Below are 27,889 nucleotides of genomic sequence, written 5' to 3' on the forward strand. Positions count from 1 at the left end.
AAATACGTTTTTCACAAACCCTTTATAATCTACTCATGTGTTATGTCATTTAAACGATAAATGGGGCTTACAGTTGAGGTGTTTTCTGAATTGAAAAGGGAGAGGCCACCAAAAAAAACAACTCCTCAGGTTTTGCATGCAGAACACCCTCATTGGGCCCTGCCTGCAGCTTTCTTGTAACATCAGGAAAATGAAACTCAAACAGAGCTACAGGAGGAGCTAGTTTTGATACTAAAAAGAACATTTTACACAGATGCACCACCAACTGATTGGCTAAAGATGCACTTTCTGCCCAACTATATAAGGTACAAAATATTTCCTGATATCATAAAGGGATACATTATACCAATTTTACCTTGATATGTGTTTACTAATACCAACTATGTGCAAAATAAGCCTGAACTAAAGGTAGTTGTGAGAGCATACAGGGTGCTCTCAGCTTTACAGAACAAAATTCAAGCACATATCCTTTATCAACAAATCTAAACTGTTACCATCAAAAAGTTAGTTTATAAAATTAATTATACCCACATCACTCAATGTTGACACTTTATTTACCGGCTGTTCAAATTAACTTGGATTGTAGGTTTACTGTGCTTGCCAATTTCCAAAACAAGGGATCAAAAGAGAATTTTCATGAGTGATTGTAAGTGATTATGTTGAAAAATATAGCATTGTTCAAGAATATATTCGAATAAAAATCATACTTCTCAACTTGAAATATTTTGACATTTCAGACCTTGTTGAGGACTAGAATTAGTGTGCTTAGGGTTGGAACAAGGCTTTTCTCCCCCAACGCCAGTTTAGTTTCAAAATGTCAAACAAATATGTAATCTAGTGAAAGTAAATCCTGAAAGCGTGGTTACTTTTTGTGTTTATCTGTAAGCTTGCATCTAAATTGCAGGATGGCGAGCATTGAGGCTTGGCGGAGGTCTTTGCACTCCATTATACGTGTTATTTTTGTCAGCTCCGTGACAATCATCTACTGGATATTGTGGCAAAGTCGTCTTGCAGGTAGAGCAGGACCAAGTTCTGACTGTATTCCAAGTCAAGAGACTCAAGTTCACACCCTTAGTTTGTATAAAAAAACCAAACCTTTATTGTCATGAACGGTATTACAGTTACAGTAAATGGCATTTATACCATAACTAGAGACAGTAGCCATCCTCAAACTCAGACTGACCTTTTTAAGAAGATCTGAAATGCAGCATAGGTAGATTGAGGGAGAAGTATGCCAATAGACAACCCTGAATAATGCAACACTGACATCACTTCAGTAATTCAAAGCTAGTCATGATTCAAGTACAAAATAAACACACACCCACACACACGCACGCACATATACACACACAAGTCAATGGAACATTCAACAAGCAGGCTCAACCAGCATTGGACTGTTACTTCCTATAAAAGAAGTGGATGCATCTCAGGAAGCACTCCGTTTGACACTGACCGTTGAACAAACATTACAATGTTTGTAACACTGAAAAAAAAAAAAACCTGCAACAACAGTGGCTGTGAGTTGGATGTTTTTTTATGAAATGAAATTGTAAACTGTCCAATCATGCATTAACACCCACTACATCGTGTGATAAATAAACCACAGTTATCTTCTCTCCAAAAGCCCAGAATCACGATGAGGACTGCTGGTTAGCTGCTGCTCTAACTCATCAAACCCAGACCTCACGAACAAACTATCCAGTAAACTTGTGACCACCACAACAATGTGGCTGTACACTTAATAGACTACTTAGCATATGTGTGCAGAAGTGACTGTACTACAGAATCTAGCAACAGAACAAATCAATGCCAACAACAGTATCACCTGTAAGCATGGTCAAAGCTATGCTAAGGTGTGACCTCATCCTAAATGGTTTGGAATAAAACCCTGCCAGTGGAAAATGATGTAAAAACAGTATGCTTCATGTTTACTGTATAAATAAGCATCTACTATGTTGTTGTCAACATGAAAACAACAGTGTTTTCTTGAAGGCAACGGTTGGGGAAATTATTTTGTTTTGCACTCAAGTGCTGGAAATATTTGATGCCCAGTCCAGCCATAACAGTGTCTCAAACTACTCAAGAGTAGGGCTGCAACAAACACTTTTTTTTATAATCTGCAATGTTTTTTTCATGTTAAATAATGTTGCTACAACCTAAATGATAAATAATTTGCTCTTTTCTGACCAACAGTCAAAACATATTCAATATACACCGGAGCTAAAACCAGCAAATGTTCCGAATTTGCACCCCATTAACGACTTCAACAATTATATCCGATTCATTTTTTTTGACTGATCAAATCAAGACTACTCAAGAGTCAAAGTACTGCCCATCTTTCAAGCGTGTTTTGAGGACTTCACCCCTCAAAAAACATGCATCTCTACACCCATGAAGATGGCTGGGATGTTCAAGTGTCTGTCAGTAACGGAAGGCAACGTGGCTTTAGGTCCCGAGGTCCAGTTTTCTGTGAAACAACTCTACACTACATACTCTACGTCTGCTCGAGTGACGAGTTTTAAGCAAATTGGAATGAACAAATGTCAATAAATGCGACAAAAACCAGGTCAATCATACTATAAATAATGGTGAAAAGTGTGGCATTGTTATAACTTGGACCTATAACTTTGGTACACTTAATGAAACATGTATATGCAGAGTATTGACCCACTTTGAGTACTGGAAAAGAGAAACTGAAAGAGGAAAGGTAATGCCATTTTGACACTTTGTAATGCTCAACTTTGATATTTCCTAACAACCTTCTGTTATGTTCCAACAGTTCCCTTGTAAAATGTATCATGTACATACCCTTTTATTAAATAAGATATGACAATAGCTAGCGATGTCTCCTCTTCCTCTGTTAAGAAATTGGAAATCTAATTCCATTGCCGAGTTCATTTCTCGATCAAGCCTCCATCCTTTAATTTGAAGTAGAAGAACTTCTCCAGGGTGTTGGCACTCTTGCAGTACTCGCTGTCTGGAGGGTTGTACTCGCGGCAGTTGGTGATGATTCGCTGCAGGTCGGCAATGAAAAGCTTCTTGGTCACATAGTATCTATTCTTCAGTCTCTCAGTCATGGTCTTTAGGTCTGTGGGGACAGAGCGGGATCAGTAGTAATAATTTATAATCTAATGGGCGGCTGGTGTGGTTTAAACAGGAACTAAACAATGTAATCAAGCTGCTGTGTGATCAAAGGGACACTCGCTCACCGATGGGGAAGCGAATGATCTCGTAGTAATCTGGAGCTTCCGATTTTTTCACTGGTTCCATGAAGGGCCAGGCATCAGGATGAGTCTGCAGGGAGGAAAGTCATGGTTAGTTTCTCTAGTGTGTGTGTGTGTGTGTGTGTGTGTGTGTGTGTGTGTGTGTGTGTGTGTGTGTGTGCGCGTGCGTGTGCGTGTCTCTTAGCTGATATAAACAGGCGACCCTTGCCTTTATCTGGGCCAGGAGGTTCTTCAACATGTTATACAACACGTCAGGGTCCTTCACCTCTTTCCTGCAAAACATGATGTGAGTAAAATGTTGAAAACTAAACTAATGATTGATGAAGTATTGTTAAGGTCGGTCTTGGATCCAGAAGGGGTGACGTGAATACGAAAAACAGAGGCTTTTTTGTATTTAAAGTCAGAAAGCACTTGAATGTGTCAAGATTTTAGAACTAGAGTTTTTTGTTTTTATAGTTTTATATAGTTAGCTCATGCTTGTGTGACAGATTTTGTTGTGGCAATATAGTTTTGCACTTTTGTTTTGAAGTATTTTGGCGCACCCTAGTGGTAAGATTCAAGATAAACACTGAGGCAGACTGCAGCAGCACACAGCTGCTCTGCCAAAGCACCTGATCATTACAACAACACGTCGGGTGTGATGCTGTCACAATACTATCACACCATTTCATATGCCAAAGAAAGACTTGTTATGTCCCACTGTGCAGTATGCCAGAAATACCAGAATGCCCTACTGCATGTAGTCTTATTTTGTAGTACAGCATTTTCTAGGATTTTAGACCGACAAGTGTCTGAACTAGCCTGGGTATATCCATGCTGCGTTGCGCACTCAATTTCGTTTCAAACTGCTAGGTGGCATGGTGTTCATGGCCGTTTCTTAGCCCTGCTTTTGGTATCCAATCACAGAACGGGGAGGGACGGCAAGACGCGTACTATTCGACAGACGGAAGCTTGTAGTTTGCTTACGGATTCAACATGGCTGCAGCAGACGCGAAGCTCACTTTTGATCTAGCTGTAGACAGTGTTCTAGATAGTTTAGAGCTAAAGTTTATTTTAAAAGAAGAACAACGTTTGGCTTTACACTCCTTCATCACCACCAAAAAAGATGTTTTAGCCTTGCTTCCAACAGGATTTGGCAAAGCCTAATCGATCAACTAGCCCCGTTAGTGGCTAAGCTAATGGGGTTTAGTGAGACCCAGGTCCTTTTGGTCGACTCGCCATTGATCGCCTTGACGGAGGACCAGATATAATTAATAAATGTATGTCTGAAGAGTGTGCATATGTGGAGTGTTCTTCCTTCTATATATATATATATATATATATATATATATATATATATATATATATATATATAACTTGCATGAACGGCAATAATCATTCGGCGCCATCGTGTAAACGATGCTTCCTCATCGAATTTCTGTCGCTCTACATACGTCATCTGGTATAACTGATACGATTGGCTAAGAGCTAGGTACAGACGCTTATGATAGACATTCGTAGCGCCCAATAAACGGGTCTGGACGATCTTAAACCATGCCTGCTCTACGGAAAAATTACTAGATGGTCTTCAGACTATATATCATTTGTGATATGTCTGCACAGCCTATATGAGCAAAAGGGTCAAAGGTTAGGTTGCAGTGTTGTGATCCCTATAGTATGCATACTGCATTGAACGTAATTTACTTTGTAAGAGCAGCTCCAGTACGCACTACAAGTAAAAAATGAAAGATTATGCATTTTGGAATGCAGCAACAGATTTAAATAATCTATGCTAAATGTTTACCCTTTGTCCTTGTTACTGGGTTTCCATCCTGTCTCTCCTGGAAGAAAAAAAAGACATGTAAGTGATATACCGTTTTTATTTTTATTTTTTAAAGTTTCCACTGGACAAAATCCAACACTCACTTATTCCTGGAATGCTCTCCACTGGAATCTGCCGCACGCCCTCTTTGAAGCATGTGAGACCGGGGTAAACCTTCCTGATCTGACTCTGTTTCCTCTCAATCAGCTTCTTAATAATCTGTCATGACATTTATGAATCATATGGTTGTTAAAAGGAGAAATTCAAAAAGGAGAAAATATATATTTTTGGCTTTAACGAGAAGATCTCCCAGCCTCATGTACCTCTTTTTGTCTCTTAATGATGTGAGAGAGCTCGGTGTAGGGGATCCTGGGGTTCAGCTCACACTCCATGAGGGTCGCTCCCTCGTAGTCTTTGATGTATCCCAGGTATCGACTCTTCGGCACTTTGATGTCTTTAGAAAAGCCCTGCGAGGAAAGAACAAATTACTGACAGTAAAAGGTGCAAGGAGAGGACAGGGGCAGAGTTGATGCTCACGTCTGCAGTACCTGCTTTTTGAAGTAGCCAATGGCGTACTCGTCAGCGTAAGTGAGGAAATAGAGGATGTTGTGTTTGATGTGGTACTCCTTCAGGTGGTTCATCAGGTGGGTACCATAGCCCTGACATTAAAAAGACCAGAGAAGAAGTCAAAAACCTACATCAATACAGTATTTCCATATGTGATTGCTTTTAACGATAAATATAAGGTGTAGTGGCTCTATGGTGGATTTATAAAAGGGATGATCTGGAAAAAACATTTTACGTAGTAAAAGGTTTAAGAAAAATATGAAGGAGACAAATTTTTATTAAGAAGTGAGCTTTCAAAAAAATGGTGTCCATTAAAGCAGGTATCATGGTGGAAAAGTGAAAAATGCCTGAAATAAAAGGGGTGGTTTTTGTTGTTGTAATGCGAGTCAAAATGTTGCACGATTGCTACTTTTGAAAAGGTTTTTAAGGCACCCCTGAGAATTTGTTGCCAAATTCACAAAGGGTCTTATTTTACCACTATAAGTCATCGTAATTGTTGCTTTATTTTCCTCAGGAGTTTTCTCCCTAACAATTTATTTTGTACAAGAAATAATACAAGATTTGTATTGTATCTGAAGATTCTTTCCAGTTGACCAAACAAACATAGTTTTGATCACAGGTCATTAATGCGTTTGTGTTTCCACTGGGCTCTGCTTGACTGGTACTAAGTCTTTTCTCTGTTTTGTTTTCCACTGTGGATAATACCCACGGCATTCTCAGCTGACTGCCGTGACATCATCTTCAAAGCAACACTTGCTGGATCATTTAATCAGCAACCAAACAGAGGAACGTCTGCAATTTGTCAAATGTATGGTGTAGTTTTGCAGGCTGCAATTTCTTTAAAATGTAGGTAAATAGCTTTTTTTAAGTTCTCGGTCTCACTGGTGATGATTCTCCCTGATCAAGAAGCCTGCAATATTTCAACTCCACCTTCTTCTATCAGCTCAGCTCGCCTGGAACCACAACAAAGGTGGTACCAAAAAAAGTACTAGGTACTATCCACAACTTTTGCTAATGCAAACCCCCCCCAAAAAAGAAATGCAGCACAAGAACAAAAAGGTGCTAAAGAAGAATAACCAATAAAGAGATTAAATGGTCATCATGTACCTTAACTTGCTCATTGGATGTGACGGCACAGAAGACTATCTCTGTGAAGCCCTGAGTGGGAAACATCCTAAAACAGATGCCTCCGATGACGCGGCCATCTTTGATAAGGGCTAGGGTCTTGTGCTTCCTGTGAAAGTAGGAGACATCAGAAGATTGTGCAGGCATCAGACGGTGACATGCGTTGTTGAGAACATCTACTCACGGGTCGAACACCAGGCGTGTGATGTACTCTTTGGGCATGCGAGGCAATTGATGAGAGAAGACGTTCTGCAGGCCAACCAGCCACATCAGGATCTTCTTGTTGGACTTCTGAGAAAGCGAGTTTCCGATGACGTGGAACTCTATGATTCCCCGCCTCTCCTCCAGCCTGGCAGTCTCATCACGGGCAGCGTTTGGCGTCAGCAGATTAGTCTGCAGATAGAAACACATAAACTGTGAGTACTACAGTCGCATGGATTAAAGTTCTCTGTCGCCTCTGACGGATTTCCGTCATTTGGAGTTCACAGAGGCCACTTATGAGATCATTATAGCAGTGTTTACTTTAGGGTAAAGAGTGGCCACTGGGAAAGTCTCAGGTCACGCCCTCTCAAATGTCCACTCACTCTGTCTCCATTACAAAAAGGCCCCCAGAGGGATTTACAAGACTCCGGAGGTGACGTATGGTTTTCAATCGTAGCTTAATCACTTAGCGATAGTTTCGACTGTGATCCGTGATCACATATGCGACTGATTGAACACGGACGCAACTGTTGCAAAAAAAGCAGCATGGCTAATCATGCACAGCGTCTCCGCTGATCATAAATATTGTGATTGTGAATTAACGGCATCACTAAGTGTCCGGTGCTTGCTGTAAACAAACAGAGATCGCTAAGTGAACACCTCCTGCAGCAGCAGCACATACACCCTGTACTGCTACAGAGCTAACTGTTAGCATATTAGCAATTTAATTGTGGTGGTGTTTGTTTGATGCTTGTTCTGTTTGTCGTTCATTTTTTTAATAAGACAAAGCACTATAGAGATTTGCACCCATTGTTATTTAATACTGGGGCTGTTTGTTGATGTATTTTTTCATTTCTATTTTCTTATATATAAAAGGTTTACTTGAAATAATAAGGAAAATAAAAACATGTAATGAAAAGTTATGTAGATGCTTGATTATTTTAGAGAGTAAAGACAAGCTTTGCAAAAAAATAATTGAAAAGACAAAAAAAATGAAATAGAACAGCTGTTTAAAATCCTCCTCCAGTAAAACAGTATTGGTTGAGCATCAAAATGTGATGGCTGCATTTGGTGCTAAATTCTTATGCATTAGTATTTAAGCAGGTGTCAAGTAGGCCTGGGACGATGACAAATTTTGCTGGACGATATATTGTCCCACAAATTATTGCCGATAAACGATATTATTGTCAACATGATAATATATCATAATAATGCACACCCTTTCAAATACAATACACTTTTATTTCTCAGTGTTTTTTACCATTGTAATTGTAATTTTAAGAATGTTTAAATATCCTAAATAAATAAAACAAACATTTTTTTTAAAGGGCAGCATTTATTTTGCGATGTAGCAAACTCCACTTTCTGTGAGCGCACATCGTTTATATTTACTTTGTCGACCAGTGTTGACTGTCGGGACGAAGGCTCTGCATCTCCAGGTGCAGTTTTTTTCCCCAGCTGGGAAAACTGGGTCGGTGGTTCTGCTTTAGATGGGCATGCAAGTTTGTTGTGGTGGCTTTTTTTGTTGCCACCACTTTTGAACAAATTCGGCATACAGGCTCGTCCGTGTGTTGATGGGCTCACCTTTTTCATTCGGTTTGAAACCGACATATTCCCACACCGGGGCTGTGGCATTTGGCTTTGCAATCATCTTTTTTCCTGGCGTTGCTCTGCACGAGGCTCACCTGCTGCACTCTGTGTGTAGCCAATGCTAGCGGCCCAGCCTTCCCCACAGAGACAAAGAGACTGGATGACTGACAGGAGGGTTCACTCCGCTCATTCTGCTATGGAACAAAAGCGCCCAGGTGCTGAGATCGAGCACAGAGTGAACCCTCTTGTCATCCAGCCTGCTTGGAGGCAACAGACGAGGAAAACAAACACGCATGCGCATGGCGATATATCGAGGCCGGCAAAATTATTGAGTTCATTTAATTTATCGTGCGATTAATTGATTTATTGATTATCGGCCCAGGCCTAGTGTCAAGTAACCTAACCTGGAACATATTTCACACACTGCATGTGACTTGGCTGTAGCGCGAATACATTTTTTTAAACTTTAATCCATGCAGTTGGTATCTGGAATAAAATAAGACCTTTGCTCTTTCAAAATCACCTGAATGATACTGAGAATGAACGGCTTACCTCTGGTCCCAGCATAGCAGCAGGGTCAGTGATTGTCATCATGACTTCATTGACCAGCTCCATAGGAATGTCTCCCATCACACGGATTCGCTTGGCGTCCTCCAGAGTCAACGCCTCCGGAAGTTTGCGTTTCTCTCCTGAGCAGACATGTGACATTGTTTAGATCAAAGCAATAAGAGATGATGCTAATAATGATCTTAACGCTAACAGAGAGTTTTGTCATACTACTACTAGTATGTAGTCACAGATGCATTGGGTGCTTTAAAGTGCCTTTCAATATTACAAAAATTCTTTGATTTACATTTAAATTTTGTGAGGTACCACTGTAGCTACTGTGGTTGTGGTAGATAGGTCATGAAGGACCCAGAAGCAGAGCTGACAGACCTGTGATGGGCTCTGCACCTCCAGCGTCCATGCTGCCAAGAGAAGAGATGCTGCTCAGACCTTTGGGCAGAGCAGGGGAGCCAGAGACTGCAGCAGGACTGATCACTGCAACGTACAGGAAATGAATTACAAAACATACAGCAGGAACTGTGAAAACAGCGATACATTTAATGAATAGTGTGTTTACTATTAAAAAACTATTATCATTATAACTATAGATACCTACTATACCTATACTTCTGTATGACTATACTAGTTATAAAAACGCCTCAGTAAGGCTTTTAAAATTGCACGACTAGATCCATTATTTCTGCACATTTTTGCATAGATATATAATTACTTTATCTCTACATTATCATTTTTTCTAAACCATTCAACCCTTTTTTTGGATGGCATAACCTGAATTTGTCCTCTGGGAATCAATAAGGTGTTATCTTATTTTTTTGTAATGGGAGATGGTTGTACCCGTCTGATGTCCGAGCTGTGTGCCTTCGGAGGCCGGCATGGTGAAGTCAGCCTCCCAGATTGGTGAATTCTCGCCATAGATTTCCTCCTCCAGCATGGACAAGAACCTGATAACGTTTTGCATAAAATGTTACTTCAAAGACAAATATTAAGAACCTCATTTATAAAACTCTGATGACTGTAAATTCATACTAAATGCATGTGTGCAATTTTCTTTTATGAATCCCAAATCAAGCCTGTTGATCAATGACTTTCACATCGTCTTCTTCAGGAATCCTTTCAAAAAATGTCAATTTTTCTTTTAAGATATTTTTTGGCCATTTTTTGGGCTTTTATTGATAGGACAGAGTGAAGGGGGAGACAGAGGGGAAGACATGCAGGAAAGGGCTCCGAGTCAGATTCGAACCCGGGCCGCCAGCTTCAAGGACAATGCCTCTATGGTACGCACTCTACCAGGTGTGCCACCGGGAACGCCCCAAAACTGTCAATTTTTCTATTTAAAATATGCAGTTTCACCTTACTTTGGACCATTTTTATTACCACATCCATGTACAAAAGCTTATGCAAATAATAAATCTCCAACATCCAAACACCTTAGAGACAAAGCTGGCTAAAGAAGTCCACTGCAGAATGAATAAAACCTTTAGCTCTGGGAAAAGTCATTTCTTATGTTTGATATTCTCCACATTGATTTTACATTCATTCAGATTCATAGCTCTGGTGCTGCATCAAAGCCTCATAATGAAAAGGAAAGCCTAATTTTGCTTTTGAATCCTACTGCAGTTTTCCTGCATTAGGACTTGTTATCCTTAATTTAATGATTTGAGAGCAATTTTAAAATTGTATGTAAAAAAAAAAAAAGTCTAAATGACCCTTTTTTCTACAGATTGATAGTGCACAATTGCTGCTCACTTGCACAAAAGCAATTCAACAAGCTGATATAAATTATCTTTCCCAACACAGATAATCTTTGGCAGATTTTCAATAGCATCTCTACAAATACAGGTGGGTGCAAGACAAGAGAAGACCATGATAGAGCCCCCCCCCCCCCCGATTTGAACTGCCAGCACCAAGGAATGACTTAGCTGGTCTCAGCCATTATCAAGGCTCACACTCACACACACAATTTCAACAGTCTGCTTACTTGGGAAAGTGTGTAAGGATGAGTGTGCGTTTCTCTGGCAGCAGTTTGTCCTTCTCCACTCTGAACTTCTCCAGGAGCTGGCGTCGGGTCACAGTGAAGATGGACTTGAGCAGGCTGCGGCCAAACACGTGAGTGGTTTCATATCGCGGTAAGCTGTCGTTACTCTGAGGGACGTGGCAGTAGCACAGCCATCTGGGAGTCGTGAGGAAAAACCCTGTTATTCTACAGAAAGATGTCTGCATCCAACAGAGAGTCTAACAACGACAACACACCCACACACCTGGTGTAGTCCACTTTGTATGCTGTCCCGTCGTCTTTCTGGGTGCGCTGGCGATATTGCGTGGGGGTCTCCAGCTTCCAGTAATTTAGGCACAAGAGAAACATCTTTGACAGCTCAAACATGGTCTGCCTTTCCTTTGGTGCCAGGTGGCTGAACTTATATTGAACAAAATTCAAAACCCCCTTTCAAAAAAGATCAAGAAAAAGAGACAGAGTAAGATGAATGTAAATGTGACAATGCAGCATCCATTACAAAACTATATGATGCATAACAAGAACAGAAAACTCAAGAAAAACATGTTACAAGCACACCCATCTCCGGAATCCTGTCATTTTTCCAGCTACTACTTATCATCAGGAAAGGATCCATAGAAATTTCAAGTATCACGCTCACCTGCTCGATGTTGGGCTTTTCAAAGGGCGGACTTCCAAGGGATCCCTCTACAACTGGCTGGCTCATCTGGAGGATGCATTTTCTCAGCAGCTAAAAGAATTACAGAAAATGAATGTTGAACTGGTCTGTGCACATGTCTGTTTCACACAGATGCCACATACACCTTTACTTACCTTGAAAAGGTAGAAGTAGACTTGTTTGGTGTCTGTGTCTTCCTCTTTGTGCACAGACATAAACAGGTTCTCCACATCCACCACCATCCCCAGCAGCCTGTTAATTTCATCCTCAGACACATTCTCCAAGTGGGACACATGATCAGCTGCAGGAAACGCATTGAATTAAACAAAATTAAATGGAGAGAACAAGCATATAAGGTGTCAAACAATAGTGGTTAAAAAGCTATCCCTGATATAGCTGTATTTGCTTTTGGGCGAAAGGCTGTGGTGTATATGTAAGGCTGGTTAGTTTGTACCCAGAGCATGTCCACAGCTGCGGCACGGCTCGCTCAGGCTGGCTGCTTGCTGTTGCAGGTCCATACGTGTGGCTGATGGTGGATTTGGGTTTTTCCATCCATTGCACTTGCATGTGTCACTAGCCTGAGAAGAAGCAAAATATATGCTCAACACCAAACAAAGCGACTTTAACTGGAAATGAACTGTCGTGTTTGTACGTCAATTAATGATTACCAGTTAAGCTAGCTGATAATGCATCTTTAAAGCCTTAATGTGAGTAACACAAGTGTCCTGGAGTCTAGCTCGCTAGCTAGCTAGCTTCAAAAGTTAACAATTACGTTGGGTCATTACGCAATTTGTTTATGTTTGCTGTGCATAAACTGTGCTACCATTTGCTAGGAAACATACATTAATGCTAACACTAACTACCCGATGAGTGCTTTGTTGTGGTGAACTTTGGCTAGCTAAGCTAGCTACCTTGCAGGCGGAGAATACACCAAGTTTCTCGAGCTTTTTGGCCCGTGGGAAAGCTCGGACTTGGGCTTTCTTCTGGCTTGCACGCTGTTGCTGGCTAAGTCCCGGTCTCGCCGGGTCACTGTTCCCCGACCCGGAGCCTGTCGCGGCCGTACTGGACCCAGCTGGCCCAGCGGACTGGGCTTGAAGAAGCCGGGGTTGCAAGGCCTGCGCCGCCGGGTCCGACATGTCCACGCTGCTGCTAGACTCTCTTCCTCTGCTCCCGTTTACCTCATATGCTGCCTTCAAGTGCTGTCGGGAAAAATAATTTCGGAGCACCGCAGCGATGTGAAAGTGGATATAACTTTATTTTATCATTATTAGTTTAAATTTCTCATTAAAACAAAGCAGGAGTGATTTTATGATCGAAGCAGACTTTTCCACACAACAATAACCCTTTAAAGTATGAATATAACATCAAGGTGACGCGTCGTATATCCACTATAATATAATAAATATTTAGAGAAATTTGAGCTTATTTATTTTGCCCTTGGTAGCAACTTAAATTTATTTTCAGTTTTCAAGGGTTTTTTTCTTTTTTGTTATATATGTGTGTTTATATTCATATCTACACGTATTTTTACGATGCTGAAATTCTTATGTTTATGTATAATGTCATTGTTCTGTTCATATATTATATAACATATTTAAATAAAGCTTTATTTAAAAACCAAAAGCAATAAAACAATTAAAAAAAACAATAAAACATTTATTTCGATTATTAATGCCCGTTTCTACGTCGCTGCCATATTTAAAGGTATTATTTTGAATGTCGTCACCGGAACTTATAGTATGCTTTTATGTTTAGCTTTATTTATTCTCGTGTAGTTATGGTTATCTTGGTATGGTTTCAGCGCCCCCAGTGGCCACAGTGCGTAACTACGAATATGGCGAATTTGAAAGTTGTTCACGGGCAATGTTTTTTATTTATTTTATAATGTAGGTCTACTAAACTGGCAGAGTCGCCATAAAGCTTAAGGCGTTTATCATCGTGCCAATTAACAATATCGCCGCTCGGTGGAGATATGAGATGATCTCTAGTCTATTTAAAATCATGACTGTCCTCTGGTGGTCAAAGTTACGAAGTTCAACATATAAATATGCAAAAGTATCAGACATAATACCATATCATTGCTTCCGGTTGAGTTTTCAAAATAAGACAAGTCAAAACAATATTATACACTATATATTATTTGATACTATATTAAAATGATCGTGCTAATCATTCTCTATACCTCTATATCGCTAAGTAGGTATCAACGAGGGTGTTATTTACATTTTGTATGTTTATTGTGTGATCAAACAAAATGAAGCTCTGCTTTATGTAAATTATTCAAATCAACAGCTGTTATAAGCACTGCAGTCTCTCACTATTATTTTTGGAAAGGTATTGTAAAGTGTCCGCCTATCTGGCTCGAATAGACTCGGTTGCACACAAAAAGATTGTCATTTCTTCGGACATCGCCAGCGTAATAGCTTAACACGCCTCGCCTGTTGGCATCATGGGTAATGTAGTTTGTGAGAATTAAAACTCATATTTGCAATTTATTGCAAAAGTCAATGTTTTCACCTTCACACTAGTGTATTCTAAGTATAAGTAAAATTAATTATATAAAAATCATATAGATTTGACTTTAAAATAATTATTTTCATATTGACCCTTTAGAATGTCTCTCAACTTAAGAGCTAGGACACTTTAAAAAAAAAAGAAAAGAAAAAAAGGAGAAGATTAATAGCAAATGTTTCACTGCTGGTTTTCATAAGTCACAAGAAGAAAAGACATCAATATTAAGAGTCATCAATATTTGGAAATGGTGGAATGATTAAACAGGCATACAGAAAAGATACCTTCCCCTTGTTTATTGGTAAAATTACATTTTCTCTTTTTTCTCTACCCATGGCCCAACCCTCCCCTTTATTCCCCCCACCTTACAGCAGTGGCTGCTGTGCAGGTACTGTTGTGCTAGTTGTTGATGCCATAACAGAATGACAACACAGCTGAAAGCAACCCATCCCTGATATGAAGAGTAAAAACAAAGAGAGAAAAGAAAAGGAAAGGGAAAAGCTGACGATAACATCTCAATTCACAAAGATGATGAGACAGAACCAGTGCATTTAATACCATAGATCTTCAGAAAAAAATGTAAAGACATAAAAAAAAAATCCATCACAAAATAATTAAGGTTGACAAAACATCATGTAGAGATTGGGAAGATATTGTTTGACAATAACTACTGATTGATTATAAACTTGAAAAGTCTGATACAAATACAGCAATGTTGTCATTACACAGTTGTGATTTTGGTCAAGAACACAAATCTTGCTTTATGTATTTGTCATTGTACACTGATGATTCAAAAACATTACATTAATGCTAAAATTACTTATGGGTGACAATGTTAATAAAGTACTATTTACCGTATATGGTTTGATAACATAGATGGATGATTGTAAAACCTTAAAGGCTTTAAAAATCAAACTGAACAGCCTGTGTCAAAAGAAGATGAAGTAATAGTAATAGTGATAACAATAACAATGTAATAATTCAATCTACACAGCTCTATCAAGAAGGAAATATCTGTTCATTCCCATTCTCCTGTAAGGAACCTTATCTCTTCATCTTTTCCAGGAAGCTGACCAGGAACAAGACAGAAAAGTGAAGGACTGCTGCATGCACCTGGAGTTTTTAGGAGTGTCATAAGACCTTGATGGAAATTCTTAAGAAATGCATGGTGCATGGGAGAGCAGGGGGCAGAAGATGAAGGCATACGGCCTAATGAGCTGGTTTATATTCCTTCCTGTTTTCATTTTATTTCCTCTACACAAATACAGAAACAAAACGTGAGCAAGATGGCCCTATTAAGTGCCATTGGTAATGACTGATCTTTATTTTTTTCCTTCTTCCATGAATGGGACGTTTTTTTCCCCCCAAGGTGACGTCAAGTGTCCATCATCAATAGAGAGGTCATGGATTGGCAAGTCCAGGGGATGAAACATGATTCTGTAAATAAACCTGTGGATTGTTTTCTTGGTCTGTTGGTTGGTTCAACCGTCAGAAGGGGTCTGGCAGTTTACTGGCCAGTGGACTCATTTGCCAAACAGTTAATTGTTGCTCATAGGGTGGTAGGTCTGACCACGGTTTGGTTTGACCGATGGGACATTGTTTGACAGCTGGCTAATTTCTGGTCTGGTTGATCGAAGCTGTAGATTGGTTGGATCAGCTGACTGGTCGTGTTAGTTAGTTACCGCCCCCACAACACTGGCCGCTTCTGCCCTGAGGTGCAGCCTCCTGCAGGTCCACGCCACCTCTGGCTCGTCCACCGGCGCCCGCTGCACCCTGAGGCTCGTTCTTAGGAAGCTTCTTGGCTGTTTAGGTTTAGGAGTACAATTAATTCATTGGAAACAAATTAGGTAGATTAGATTTAGATAGCCTAATCTAGTCTGAAGTGACATTAGGTCTTGTTTTATTTTACCAAAAGCCTCAAAAACAAAACATATTCAATTCAACATTCTCACAATTAAGAACATGGATCCATTTTGTCATTTTTACCTGGGAAATGACTCAAATAGAGCTGCAATTTTAAACATGGAATTCATTGGAATATCTTATTTATGGTTTTGGACTGATTGTCAGATAAAATAAGGGATTTAAAGAGGTCATCTTTGTCAGCTTTGGGAAATTATGTTCCTGAATATTTTGTAAATAAACAATAAATCAATCTATTCAGACAGGGCTGGTGGGAAATATATTGATATTTTATCAATATTGTGAAATATAATCAAATTTTCTGGATATCCTAATATACCTATTTTTACATTACTGATAATTATTTATAAAAATCTCATTGTGTGTTTTGTTTATTTATGTTGTTAAAAGCACCAATAGTCAACCCTACAATATTGCTGCAATATTGAAAGAGGTATCTGGTCAAAAATATTAGTTTTTTCCATATTGACCCAGCCCTAAATCAAGAAATGATTTGCCATATTTTTTTTAAAATTGCAGCCCACATGAATAGAGTATAAAGATAGCTGCACATCTATATCCTGTTGACTGACTAATAGACCAGTTGTTGCAGGCTCACAGGACAGTAAAACGTGTGGAGCACTTACCTATAGCCATAAAAATCTCATTGACATTCATAGCAGTCTTGGCTGAAGTTTCCATGAAAAGCAAACTGTTGTCATCTGCATACGCTTGTGCTTCCTAAAGAAACAAACACAACACAGCAGCAGACAAATTGGCTGATATTAATTAGAGCAGCAAGAATTTCAATAAAGAAGTCAATATCAGACTGTAAACATCCCGTTTTACCTGGAAATCTATGGCTCTCTTGTTGGCCAGGTCTGCTTTGTTTCCTGCCAGTGCAATAACAATATTTGGGCTGGCTTGTCGCTGGAGCTCCTTCACCCAGTTCTTTGCACGTGTGAATGTATCCTTTAAAAAAGAAAACATGCAAAGGAAGACACAAAAGTTTTACATGTTACACAGCGCAAAGGTCTGGAGCCGTTTACTGAATCAAGCAATCATCAACCCAAACTGGAAGACAAGGGTCAGCAAACGGATGACATAAGACATCTTGGCTGATGTCCTGCCACTGTCCACGTAACTTACTGTGTTGGTGATATCATAGACCACGATGGCGGCCTGGGCTCCCCTGTAGTACATGGGTGCCAAGCTGTGATATCGTTCCTGTCCTGCAGTGTCCCAGATCTCAAACTTGACTGTTGTGTCATCCAAACATACAGTCTGTGTGAGGAAGGCAGCTGGAAAGAAAAAAATACAGAAAGAAAGAAAATAAGTGTAGAAAATCACTTCAAAATGCAATGATGATAAAACAACATGCACACTGGAATCCTAAAGAGACAAAAAATAACATTTTAAACTGAATTTTGTGGAGTATGATGCTGTATTGACCATATAGGAATGGGCAAGATTATCAAGAATTTGTGCAATTAGATAAGAAACAATTTAACCAACTGCCAACTAAATATCATGTGTACAGTAAAAACATTCTGTAGCACATGACGAGAACTGCAGGCGTGTACAGCGTGCTTACTCAGCCAACCGTCACATGACAGAGGAAACCAAGCACTCACTTGCACATACTTTAAAGCTTTGTAATCTTTGACCAGGCATGTAGCTGACCACAAGTTCAGGAGAATATAAAACATGCTGACTCGTTGTGAGTCTTTGGTGAGTGGAAGCAAAGAGCATCCTGTCCCCACATCCTACAGACATATTACTCATAAAATGTAGGAAGCATGGAAAGCTGTTGGTTCAACGTTACAAAAAGGAAACAACACATAAGTAGGCATTACGCAAGATATTTAACTTCACAGTTAGCCAGATTAACTCTACTATTTAAGCTTAAATGAGTAATTGAATAATATTGACAGAAAATCAATTGATTCACCATTTTCAGTTATTTTTCCAAGAAATTCACTAGTTTCTTGCCTTCTGTTTGCTGCTTTTTCCTGTTTTACCCCAATGTGCACAAATGATTAGCTTCTGGACTCTTACAAAACAACCAATTTAAAGATTTCTCCTTGGACTCTGAATTCAGCAGATTATTAAATAATGAAAATATTAGTTAGGAGCATTCATATCTACTAGAGTCTGAAATTATTAGCAATGTCTTTTTCTGGAACAGGCAGAAAAACAAAAAGAACACCAGAAACCCCTTTGAGATGACATACTGTGATTCCAGGCTCTAGCTAGATAAATGTTAATGACGTGTCAATATATAGGCAAAATGATCCAGAGATGTAGAGGAAATGTTGCTAATAGTTTAGCTTTTTGCTAAAAAAAAACATTTGATTAGTCTTTCTTCATTTCGTTGAGGTTGCTTTGCAGTCCACGCAGCTGTTGCAAATGCTAGCAACAGGATTTTCCACCGCAGAATCAGTAAAATCAGGCTTTTACCATCTAAAAATAGACATGCACACGCATCTGCATTTGTAGAACAGCCAATAGGAATGCCCTCTCTTTGAAATGACCTGTTATTGGCTAAAAATCTCATATCATTAAGTAGATTTCTAAAGACAGAGTCAAGAGGAGTTGAAATCCAGTCTAGTTTTCTCAGATCATGTGACTTTCTGTTTATGAGTATAAGTTGATGGTCAAACCATCACTCAGTCCCTTGAGGCTGTGGGAGGCCAGTGGGTAAGATGTGAGCCAAGTTAATATAATAATGAACAACAAGGTGCGTCTAAGAAGTCCGCAGCTCAAGTGGAAACCGGTCACTGTTGTTTTTCCAGCTGGACTGAGGATTTGTACTTCACATCATAAGAGTTTTCTTGTGTAGCCCTCGAGCTATAGTCGCCATAATGTAGGTAAAACAACACATTTAACCCCACCACTTTGCAAAAAGTAAAAATAACAGTTAGATTACAAGACTTTAAAATTTACTAACACTCTTTCACCAGATTCACTGGTCTACAGGAGGTCCAGGAAATCCTCATTGTTGTCTCAATTCCTTCCTGTTTCAAGTAACCTCACTCATCAGCTACCTAAGAACTAGCGTCTGCAGAGGACAATCTAAAGTCATTTTCTGTCCAATTTTAGCCCTTTATCGTCCAAAAATATTGAGAAATGTAATTTGTTTCTGCAAAATCAACAAATGTCTGCACAGCTGAAGGGGCTTGGTGGCTCATGGGAGAGTCAGCTGCAAATAACTGGTTCTGCAACTCCTCCTGCACAAGCTCTGACAACAGAACAGATTAAGACCGACAAGCAAGCAATCAGTTCCCCTGCACTGGCAAGGACATGTTTTTTTCTGCTACAGCATTCACATTATGTCCACTGGCTTGCTGAAAATGTTTTAGAAACAGTACAACATGTCAAAATAATAGACATACGGTGCAGACAAATGATGCATTTCTGATAATTCTTTTAATGGGATGAAAACTGAAGGGGTTGTGTAATAATTCTGTTATCACTGCTCGTGTGTGAAATTCCCTATGCATGTTAATTCCATTGATTATATCCTTAAATCCCTCTGAGCTGTACATTAATGTCAAAGAGATTTACAGCTATTAAAGCCTGACAAGATCAGGAACAGTTTTTCAGAATCAAACGCAAAACCCTCACCTCCGATGGTGCTCTCCTGGTACTCGTGGAACTGGCCTTTAACAAAGCGTAGCACCAAGCTGGACTTCCCCACCGCTGATTCCCCCAACAGCACTAGCTTAAACTGGCAGATCTTGTTGCTTGCTGCACTGCCATTGGTCCGCGCTGGTCCGCCTCGGCCTGCCATAGTGCAGTGTTGAAACTCGGGAGAAGAAGCCGGGAGAAGAGGTAAGGAAATCTGGTGGACTTTAGGTTTGGTGCAGGGGCTGGTGAGGCTGAGCTAGACTGGGAGGTGAGTTGGGTCCAGGCAGGTAGATGAGCCAGAGGAAGAGGAGACCTCACCAGTGGGAGCTGGAAAACACAACATTTTCAGAGTGTTAAGTTTTACTCCAAACAGAAAACAGGCATTCCATTAAAACAAAAACGTTATCTGCTCTTTTACTTAAAATAAACAAACAAGATTAATTCCTTATTCCTGCTGGCAGTTGCCAAAAAGAGTGTAAATTAACTGCACCAAAGCTTTTGTTTAGCCAAAATAACCATCAGACAATTTTGAGTTTAAGCTGTTGACGTAGAAACATGTATCCCACTGGGGCTGGGTCTCAAGATAAAGAGTTGATTATATAACCATGTTTAGTATAAACAAGTGGAGGAAAACACTTGTCTTATTTTGAATTGTCCGCTCATGCTCCCAGATGCACTACACACTAGGGCTGGGCGATATATCGTTATATTTTTTAACGTGATATGGAATTAGACCATATCGCATATATCGGTATAGTTAAAAGAAATGTCTTTCTTTATATATAAATGCTGCCCTTACTAGGGTTTGTCATATTTAGTTATTTTGTAATGTTCGTTATTCTTTTCTCATATAAATATATTTATTTCAGAAAAAGATTGGCCTATTTTATTTCATAGGCTATTTTTATTTAAGATATTTTTTATTTAAATGTGCACTTTATGGAGCTTTGATAAAAAAATAAAAAAAAGTACTCCTGTTGTTATACAGTATTTATGTTCACTTAAATAAACGGTTTCAATAAAACGACTTGTGACATGTCATATTCTGCCTTGATTTCGACTGAACATTTGCTCTCACTTTGCGATAAAAATATCTGGATATATATCGTATATCGATATTCAGCCTAAATATATCGGGATATGACTTTTGGTCCATATCGCCCAGCCCTACTCCACACCACATAATAAAGTGCTTACATTTGCTTTACTTTAGCAAAATGCTTAAGGCTGGTTATTCCATCCCAATATAGTTAATTTCATATCTCAAGAACGATATGTATAAAAAAAAATATAGCGCGTTTTCTGGTTATTCAATAAATTAATACTTAGGTACATTTCTGTGATTAGGTCATAGGCACAAGGCCGAATGCTCTATTTACATAACACAATGCATTTATACAACAGTTCTAGCAACATTTATAAGTGAACAGTAATAAGCAACACTTTATTTAATCATCACAATGGAACCGGGTTCAACAGCCTGTACGGACATCAATGCAGAGGCCACAACACAAGAAGAGGATGTTGATGGTGGATGAAGTGAAAATGAGAGATAAAAAGAAAAGCGAGAGTGAGAGAGTGACTGAGGAAGATGCTGCCGAACAACTGAAATCTTGGACCAGCTTTTACAGAGTTTCACAAAATAAAAGGCTGAAGAACAAATGCCAAACTACTTTTTCCTGTTGGACTAGTAAATTGGCTTATATTAGCTAGTTTGCTGTATCTTGTGTTGTTGCACTTGCTTGTATTGTTGCATATATTCATCCCTCTAGTGCAAAGTTTGTCAAAAATCTAAGGAAAGGTTAGATAATGACCATTAAATACTGCATTTAGAACAGCTGTGAAGTGGAGTGATACATGTATTTTAAAGTTTAACACGATATCAGCCCTCATGGAGTGCATCTTGTTCAATCAAATTACTTGGTAATGTATAAATTATTTTATCACTCAGTCCCAATTATGCTTAAAATAATACACATAATTAATAGACATATTGTAAAATAATTAGAATACTTGTAGTATCAGTATAAAAATATGGAATGATATAAAAGTATATATACTTATATAACCATAGAAATTATTTCTATGGTTATATCAGTTTGGGCAAGAGATTTCAAATCTCTTGCCCAAACGCCCCCCGAAGCATAAGCTCAACTAATTTGTTCCTGTCAGTCATCTCAAAACAGATATCTGGCCAGTTTGAAGTCATGAATATAAAGTGTGTTAAGATATTTGTGGTGGTTTCCATGTAGTGATACCAAAACCAGATAATGACACATCATCATGTAAGAGAAAGTCTAAAGATAAGACATTTAAACCTACAACCGCTGGTGACCACATTCCTTGCATGCGACATTCATAAAATGTAAACTACATTTTGACTCAGTCTTGTAGTAGATTTCAAGCAGTTTACAACCATTACAAAGAGGAACCTTTAAAACAGCTGTTGACTTAAAAGTTTTTAAAAGTATCACTCAGGCTAATTTGGCCAAAATAAGCCACGCAACTTTACGTGATAACAGCATAGAAACACAGTACAAATAAGCCAACGATTTACTCACTCGACTTTGGCCTGCTTTGCATAAATGAAACCTTGCCTAATCTTTTTTTTTCAGTTGGTGATACACATGAGGTCAGCCCGCTTCTGCTTGGTCGAAGGACAGGAAACAACTCAGCTCAAAGCAGGAAGTGAAGATTGCAGAAGACATTTTACTGCTGAGCACATTAAAACTTGGGATAGCCTCAGCTCTGTCACTGGGACAGCCTAATGCAGAAACACAATGCATACTGGAAAAAAGTAGGAGGTTAGACTTTTCCTGGGTTAGAAGGGAAACGTCGAGAATGAGGAAAACTGACGTCACTGCTGATGGTCTTAAGAGTTTGGTTGTACTTTTTTCCCCGCTCGTCGCTGAGCCGGACTTAAGCTTCAGCACGTGATGGGAGATCATGGCTCTGTCCATAAAATATTCAGAACTGGCATGCTCCATTTGACAGTGTAGGCTACAAACCATGCCACATAGGTTCATTATATGCGCAAACAGATGTCATGCATGCCTGCATCGGCCGTGTTTGCAGCTTTAGTTTATTTTTAGAAATCACTGTCACAAAATAACAGTTCTTTAACGGACCCCCCCCCCCCCCCCTTTAACTAAAAAATAAAAATAAGTTGGCTTTACATGAGTATTGATTAAAGATATAGCTGTGCAAGATATGGACTTTTATCCCTGTATCCAACTGCAGCAGAAACCATCGGCAGCAGTGCATTTAAGGTCAACTGGACACTTTAATTAGCAGACACAAGGCATGAAAGAGCAGAGGGGATCCTTCACAGCGGCAGCAGAGTTGGAGGAGGAATAAAGGCACTCTGTTCACTGGGTCAAACAGACGTGCTGTACTCATTTGATTGCAATAAGCAGAGATGAGCTTTCACCTGTTCACATTCCTCACAAGAGAAAGCAAAGAGAAAGAGAGGACAATTGACTGGGTTTGTAGAAAGGGAAATCCAAACCCGTGTGACTAAAAAATGCAGTCTGTGCCGAAAAATGATGCATATACATATATTGATTTGCTACCAACAGATACTGCAGAATACAAATAATTAATAGCAAAATATCCATACAGCCTGGTACCAATTGATTGATGATGTCCTTACTTATGGGCCAAAACAGCAAAATCTATAATGAGCATACCAAGGGAAAGGTAGAAGTGGCTGTCTCACTTGCAATCAGAGGCTCTTTGTTTCACTGAGACAGACCTGCACACATCTAAAGCAGGATGCTTCAATGGCATTCCTAATGGGCTCTGAAGACCTCCACAGGGAAGTGGGTCACAGAGAGGCAGTGGCACATGGGTCAGGGAAAGGGGGAGGAGAAAAGGCAGGAGGAAGGAGCAAACTAGATGGAGAGCCTGTGAAATATTCATTGTGGCCTCCTGTATGCTCTGCTGCCAGCATGATATCCAAGCAAGCAGTGCATTTAACACCTAAATGTGATAACATGTGCACAAATTAAATACTTAAATTACATTTAAAGTGTTATTCAAATTTAAAACCTGTTGAAAATGATTTTTAAAAGTACTGCTTATATTCCGATGAATAGCTCATCACTCTATAAAACCATAGGCTGTGGCCTCCTGCAGTCAAATAATGATTCCCTTACTATGTGTTGTTGAAAAGCTTAACAGTAAACAGAAAAACGAAACCATACTGACAGTAGGGTATCACTCATTAATGACAGTTATAAAGTAATGCAATAGCTCACAGTAACAGATAAAAGTTCATGTTCCAACATGCATTGTACGACAAACTTGAGCAAAATGATCAGGGCTTCCCCTGCAAAGAGTATCCTGGAGTGTTTTGTGCCTCCCAGTTTTGAAAGAAGGAAGTCTTTTATATAGTATTTTGTATAGTCAGTCAGTCTGAAAGTGGTGTGGCTTGAATTCCTGCATATAGTTTGGATTTTCTCATCATCTTTCGCAAAAACATGGAAGTTCAAATGCAGTTTCCAGCCAACAGCACCAGTTCAGAGACCTAAAAAAAGATTTTCAATCGCAGGCCATGCAATTTGAAATCTATTACAGGATATGTTCTTCACAAGGAAAGTAGCTATTGATTAAAGAAAATAAAGATATATTTTGCAGTAAACTTGTGCGCCAACATAAAATGAAAAAATCTGAACTTTCTCACACAGTCCGCATAAGTAGTAGTCAAACTACCTTTGCGGTTGGCGTCACTATACCAGTTTCAAGATCACAAGTAGGAACTTGTGCTGCTCATTTCATTTGCAGGGTGGGGTCCTGGAGGAACTGGTGTTGTCTGATATGAGGGGCTGTATCATCATCCTCCTTTTGTTTTTTGAGCCAAATAGTCGGACTCATCGGGAAGTAGCAAAGTAGTGCAGTGTACCCGTGAATTCAAGACTTACACATAATTGGCAAGATGCTTTCATATCCCTCTAATGAAACAGGAAAAGCTCTTGATCTAAGGTAAGCCATTCAACAGCTCAGGTTTCTTATAAAGAATGGCCTGGGAAACTTGGGACATAACACAGGAAAAGCAAACACGATATGCATCACTAGCTGTTAGAAAGGCCCTTTCGGAAATCACAGGCACTTCCTTTTCTCGTGACTTGTGTGTAAAAAGCACCATACCCAAACAGAGAAATACAGCTATCCAGAGGCCTAGCCAGGAACTGCACCTCCCTGTGAAATCACAGGAAAATGTTAAAAACGAATAAGTTTAAGAGGTTTTCTACATGAAAAATAAGTTCTAAGGTTGCGTAACAAGCTCACCATATGAGATTAATTTTACAGTTGGCTTGCAGTTTTTCCTATGTCTAGACATAGTATTTGAAAAGACAAAAGGAAGACTTTGTCTTACAAATCCCTCCTTTATGCATTAAAATCGTGTGTTAAAGTTAAAATAAAATCCTGTCTGCACTTTTGTATTCATTCCAATATAGGGCCTCAAACATAGCCTTTGTCCCAAAGTAGTTTGTGGTGAAGCATAAAAACAGGTGCATCAAAATTTGCTCTGTTTTGCAGATTTAAAAGATGTCGATGGGGCAATGTTGATGGCAGCTCACCACTACTGGCTTAAATACACATAATCAGACTTAATACACTTTAGGAAATTAAAACACATTATTCAGTCCTAGTTGTCAATCCAACAGTTCTGGCCTACAACTGTAGACAATGCTGAAAAAAAGCCTGTGTAAAAAAGAAAATAAGGGTTGTCCTTAATAAACCCATGTATTATGTATACCTATGAGGGACAAACCCAGAGTCCTCCTTTCAGGGCTGGTTTGTCAAGATGCATCACCACTTCAGAGGAACAAGGTCCATACGCCATAAAACCTAACAAGAGCTCAAGCAAGTAACTGTAAATCCCTTCTGTGTCTCAAAGGTACTCTATTCAGCCATAAACGGGAGCTACGAAGGTACAAGGATATATTTGATATTAAGCACAAGGAGAGACACACGTGTTGACACAAAACAACCTCAAGAAAAGTAAAATAGGCAGGGTTACAAAACAAAGGCTGTCAGCAGTAATTACATCTTTATGACACCTAAAGTGTGACAGTACAAGCTTGCTGGTATTTAGTGGCCTGAGTGTGAGAGACTGTGAATCAAATGAACAACCTCAAATGAGTCCCTAAGTTAAAGCTTCAAGTCAAACTTGTAAATTTATGTTTTCTAAAAATGCACTGGACAGTACAACCATAAGGACATTTCAAAAGAGAGCTAAACTCTTTCCAAGGACCTTTTCAAATCTACCCCAGGAAAGCAAGTCGTGAAAATTATGAGTTGTTCAGTTATGAGTTGCTCAGCATAACATCAATTATTAGCTAGCTACTTGATGAGCTCAATGCTCTAGTCTAGATTTCATTTACAAATACCCCTTTAAGATAATGGCCTATGTCAAGTGTGTGACTTAAGCGGATTTATTATGCCCAAGTCAAAATAAAATGTGACTTAGGCAATTTTTTGAACATGCCTTTGTGACTTAAGCAAGATATGGTAACACTTTATTTTGAAGGTGTACATAAGATGACATGAGCGTGTCATAAACATGACATGGGATGTGTCATGAACATTAATGACACTTTGAAGTAACAATAATGCTCATGATACTTGTCATGTCATGTTTCTGACAGGCTTGTGTGACTCTTATGTAGACACCTTCAAAATAAAGTGTTACCATATCTTGCTTAAGTCACAAAGACATGTTCATAAATTTCCTAAGTCATTTATTTCTCTTAAGTTACATAATTTACACAGTGTTATGATGACTATGCCAACAGCCATCCTTTATTACATCCTTTTTGAGTGAAATTATCAATAAATGTCATAAGTTACACTTTTGGTGAAGTTTTTTTGTGTTCCCTGCAAAACTTGAAAAAATGACATAGGCGATTATTTTTAACAGGGTGGCGAAATAGATAACATCTAAAATTCAACAGTTAGCCAGCTACATCATTTTCATTTATGTCTGGCTGCAACTAGCGACTAGCTGCCGAGTGATAAACGGACTTAACTCGCACTTTGTCACGTTAGTTTATTGCAGTTAAGAAAATATTTTAGCAACTAACCTGACTTAGCTAAACCCGTACCCGTAATGTGTCCCGTACCTATATTGATTAGTTAACAGACTAAATAAAGCGCCATTAATAACTTAGCTACATAGCATAACATGGACTAGTAATCTTAGTTTTGCTAAGCGATTTGCAAAAAGGCGACTAGCAAGCGTTAGATATAAACATTACCATTTGTTTAGCATTAGCACTAGCTTGCTAAAGTAAACTGTCGACAAAATAAACTAACTGTGGGAATTAAAACTTGATTGCTGATTGCGTTAGCCAGGTTAGCGGCTATAGCGGCCAACTGTCTAAAACGTCATTAGACAACTTTCCTTTTCTCGGCCCCACGTCGTCAGCTGTTTGACATTTGACAAACTCAGAGACTGAGGCTTGTTATTGTGTCATATATGACATATGTGACATGCTTCTTAGCAATGTCCGTGTCAAGGGTTTTTGGACATGTTTTGTGTTCTCCCCAGGGCTAGAAACCCGTAGCCTCTCTCGATCCTGTCTGATGGACATTTGGGCTGAACCCGGACTTGGCTGATCGGTTGACCAAAATGTAACAGAGCGTGTCTATATACGGTTAACAGCTCGTCGACAAAAAAGTCCAACGCGCGTTCAATGATCCTCTTTACCCCCATCTTCTATAATTTCAAGTTGTTGGACTTACAGTACTTTTTCTTCTTTCGCTGGTCTCATCAGGGGAGGCTGTCTTCTTCTTCTTCTTCTGAGGCTCTGGCCTTCCCTTCCGGTTAGCGATTTTTCCGGGAACGTCCCACTTTTTGTCAGCGGCTTTCTGACCAATGACAGCAGCGGTCTGCACCAGACACCACTCTGCAGCACAGGGGAGGCGTGCAAGGCCCTCTTCAGTCATAAATGAGTCACAAATATGCTGATCCTCAAGCATAATTTAAACACGATCATTAATCTGATTAATGTTTAAAATTAAGCAAGCAAAAATACTTAGGCCTACTTATATAAGGGCTGCAGTTATAATAGGGGGAGCATATGCCCCCTAACATT

The 27,889-nt window shown here is 39.3% G+C and overlaps 2 protein-coding genes across 2 annotated transcripts; both read right to left on the bottom strand.

Annotated features, from left to right (window-relative positions):
• Nucleotides 1-1,075: 1,075 nt before the first annotated feature.
• On the bottom strand, nt 1,076-12,916 carry kat2a (K(lysine) acetyltransferase 2A). Its single transcript, XM_059347556.1, has 18 exons — nt 12,656-12,916; nt 12,199-12,322; nt 11,900-12,045; nt 11,727-11,816; nt 11,334-11,515; nt 11,054-11,245; nt 9,910-10,016; nt 9,445-9,549; nt 9,061-9,197; nt 6,902-7,110; nt 6,700-6,826; nt 5,574-5,684; nt 5,349-5,492; nt 5,130-5,244; nt 5,008-5,044; nt 3,433-3,496; nt 3,210-3,294; nt 1,076-3,088 (listed from the first exon to the last, which is right to left on the bottom strand). The coding sequence occupies exons 1-18, from the start codon at nt 12,878-12,880 to the stop codon at nt 2,895-2,897; spliced, it is 2,394 nt and encodes a 797-aa protein (XP_059203539.1). The 5' UTR covers nt 12,881-12,916; the 3' UTR covers nt 1,076-2,894.
• Nucleotides 12,917-14,536: 1,620 nt separating this feature from the next.
• rab5c (RAB5C, member RAS oncogene family) lies at nt 14,537-27,617 on the bottom strand. The gene is made up of 6 exons (XM_059347562.1): nt 27,537-27,617; nt 19,785-20,114; nt 17,307-17,458; nt 17,007-17,129; nt 16,805-16,898; nt 14,537-16,057 (listed from the first exon to the last, which is right to left on the bottom strand). The coding sequence occupies exons 2-6, from the start codon at nt 19,948-19,950 to the stop codon at nt 15,930-15,932; spliced, it is 663 nt and encodes a 220-aa protein (XP_059203545.1). The 5' UTR covers nt 19,951-20,114; nt 27,537-27,617; the 3' UTR covers nt 14,537-15,929.
• Nucleotides 27,618-27,889: the final 272 nt, after the last annotated feature.

The sequence above is a fragment of the Centropristis striata genome, chromosome 13, assembly GCF_030273125.1.
Source record: "Centropristis striata isolate RG_2023a ecotype Rhode Island chromosome 13, C.striata_1.0, whole genome shotgun sequence".
NCBI classification, from domain to species: Eukaryota; Metazoa; Chordata; class Actinopteri; order Perciformes; family Serranidae; genus Centropristis; species Centropristis striata.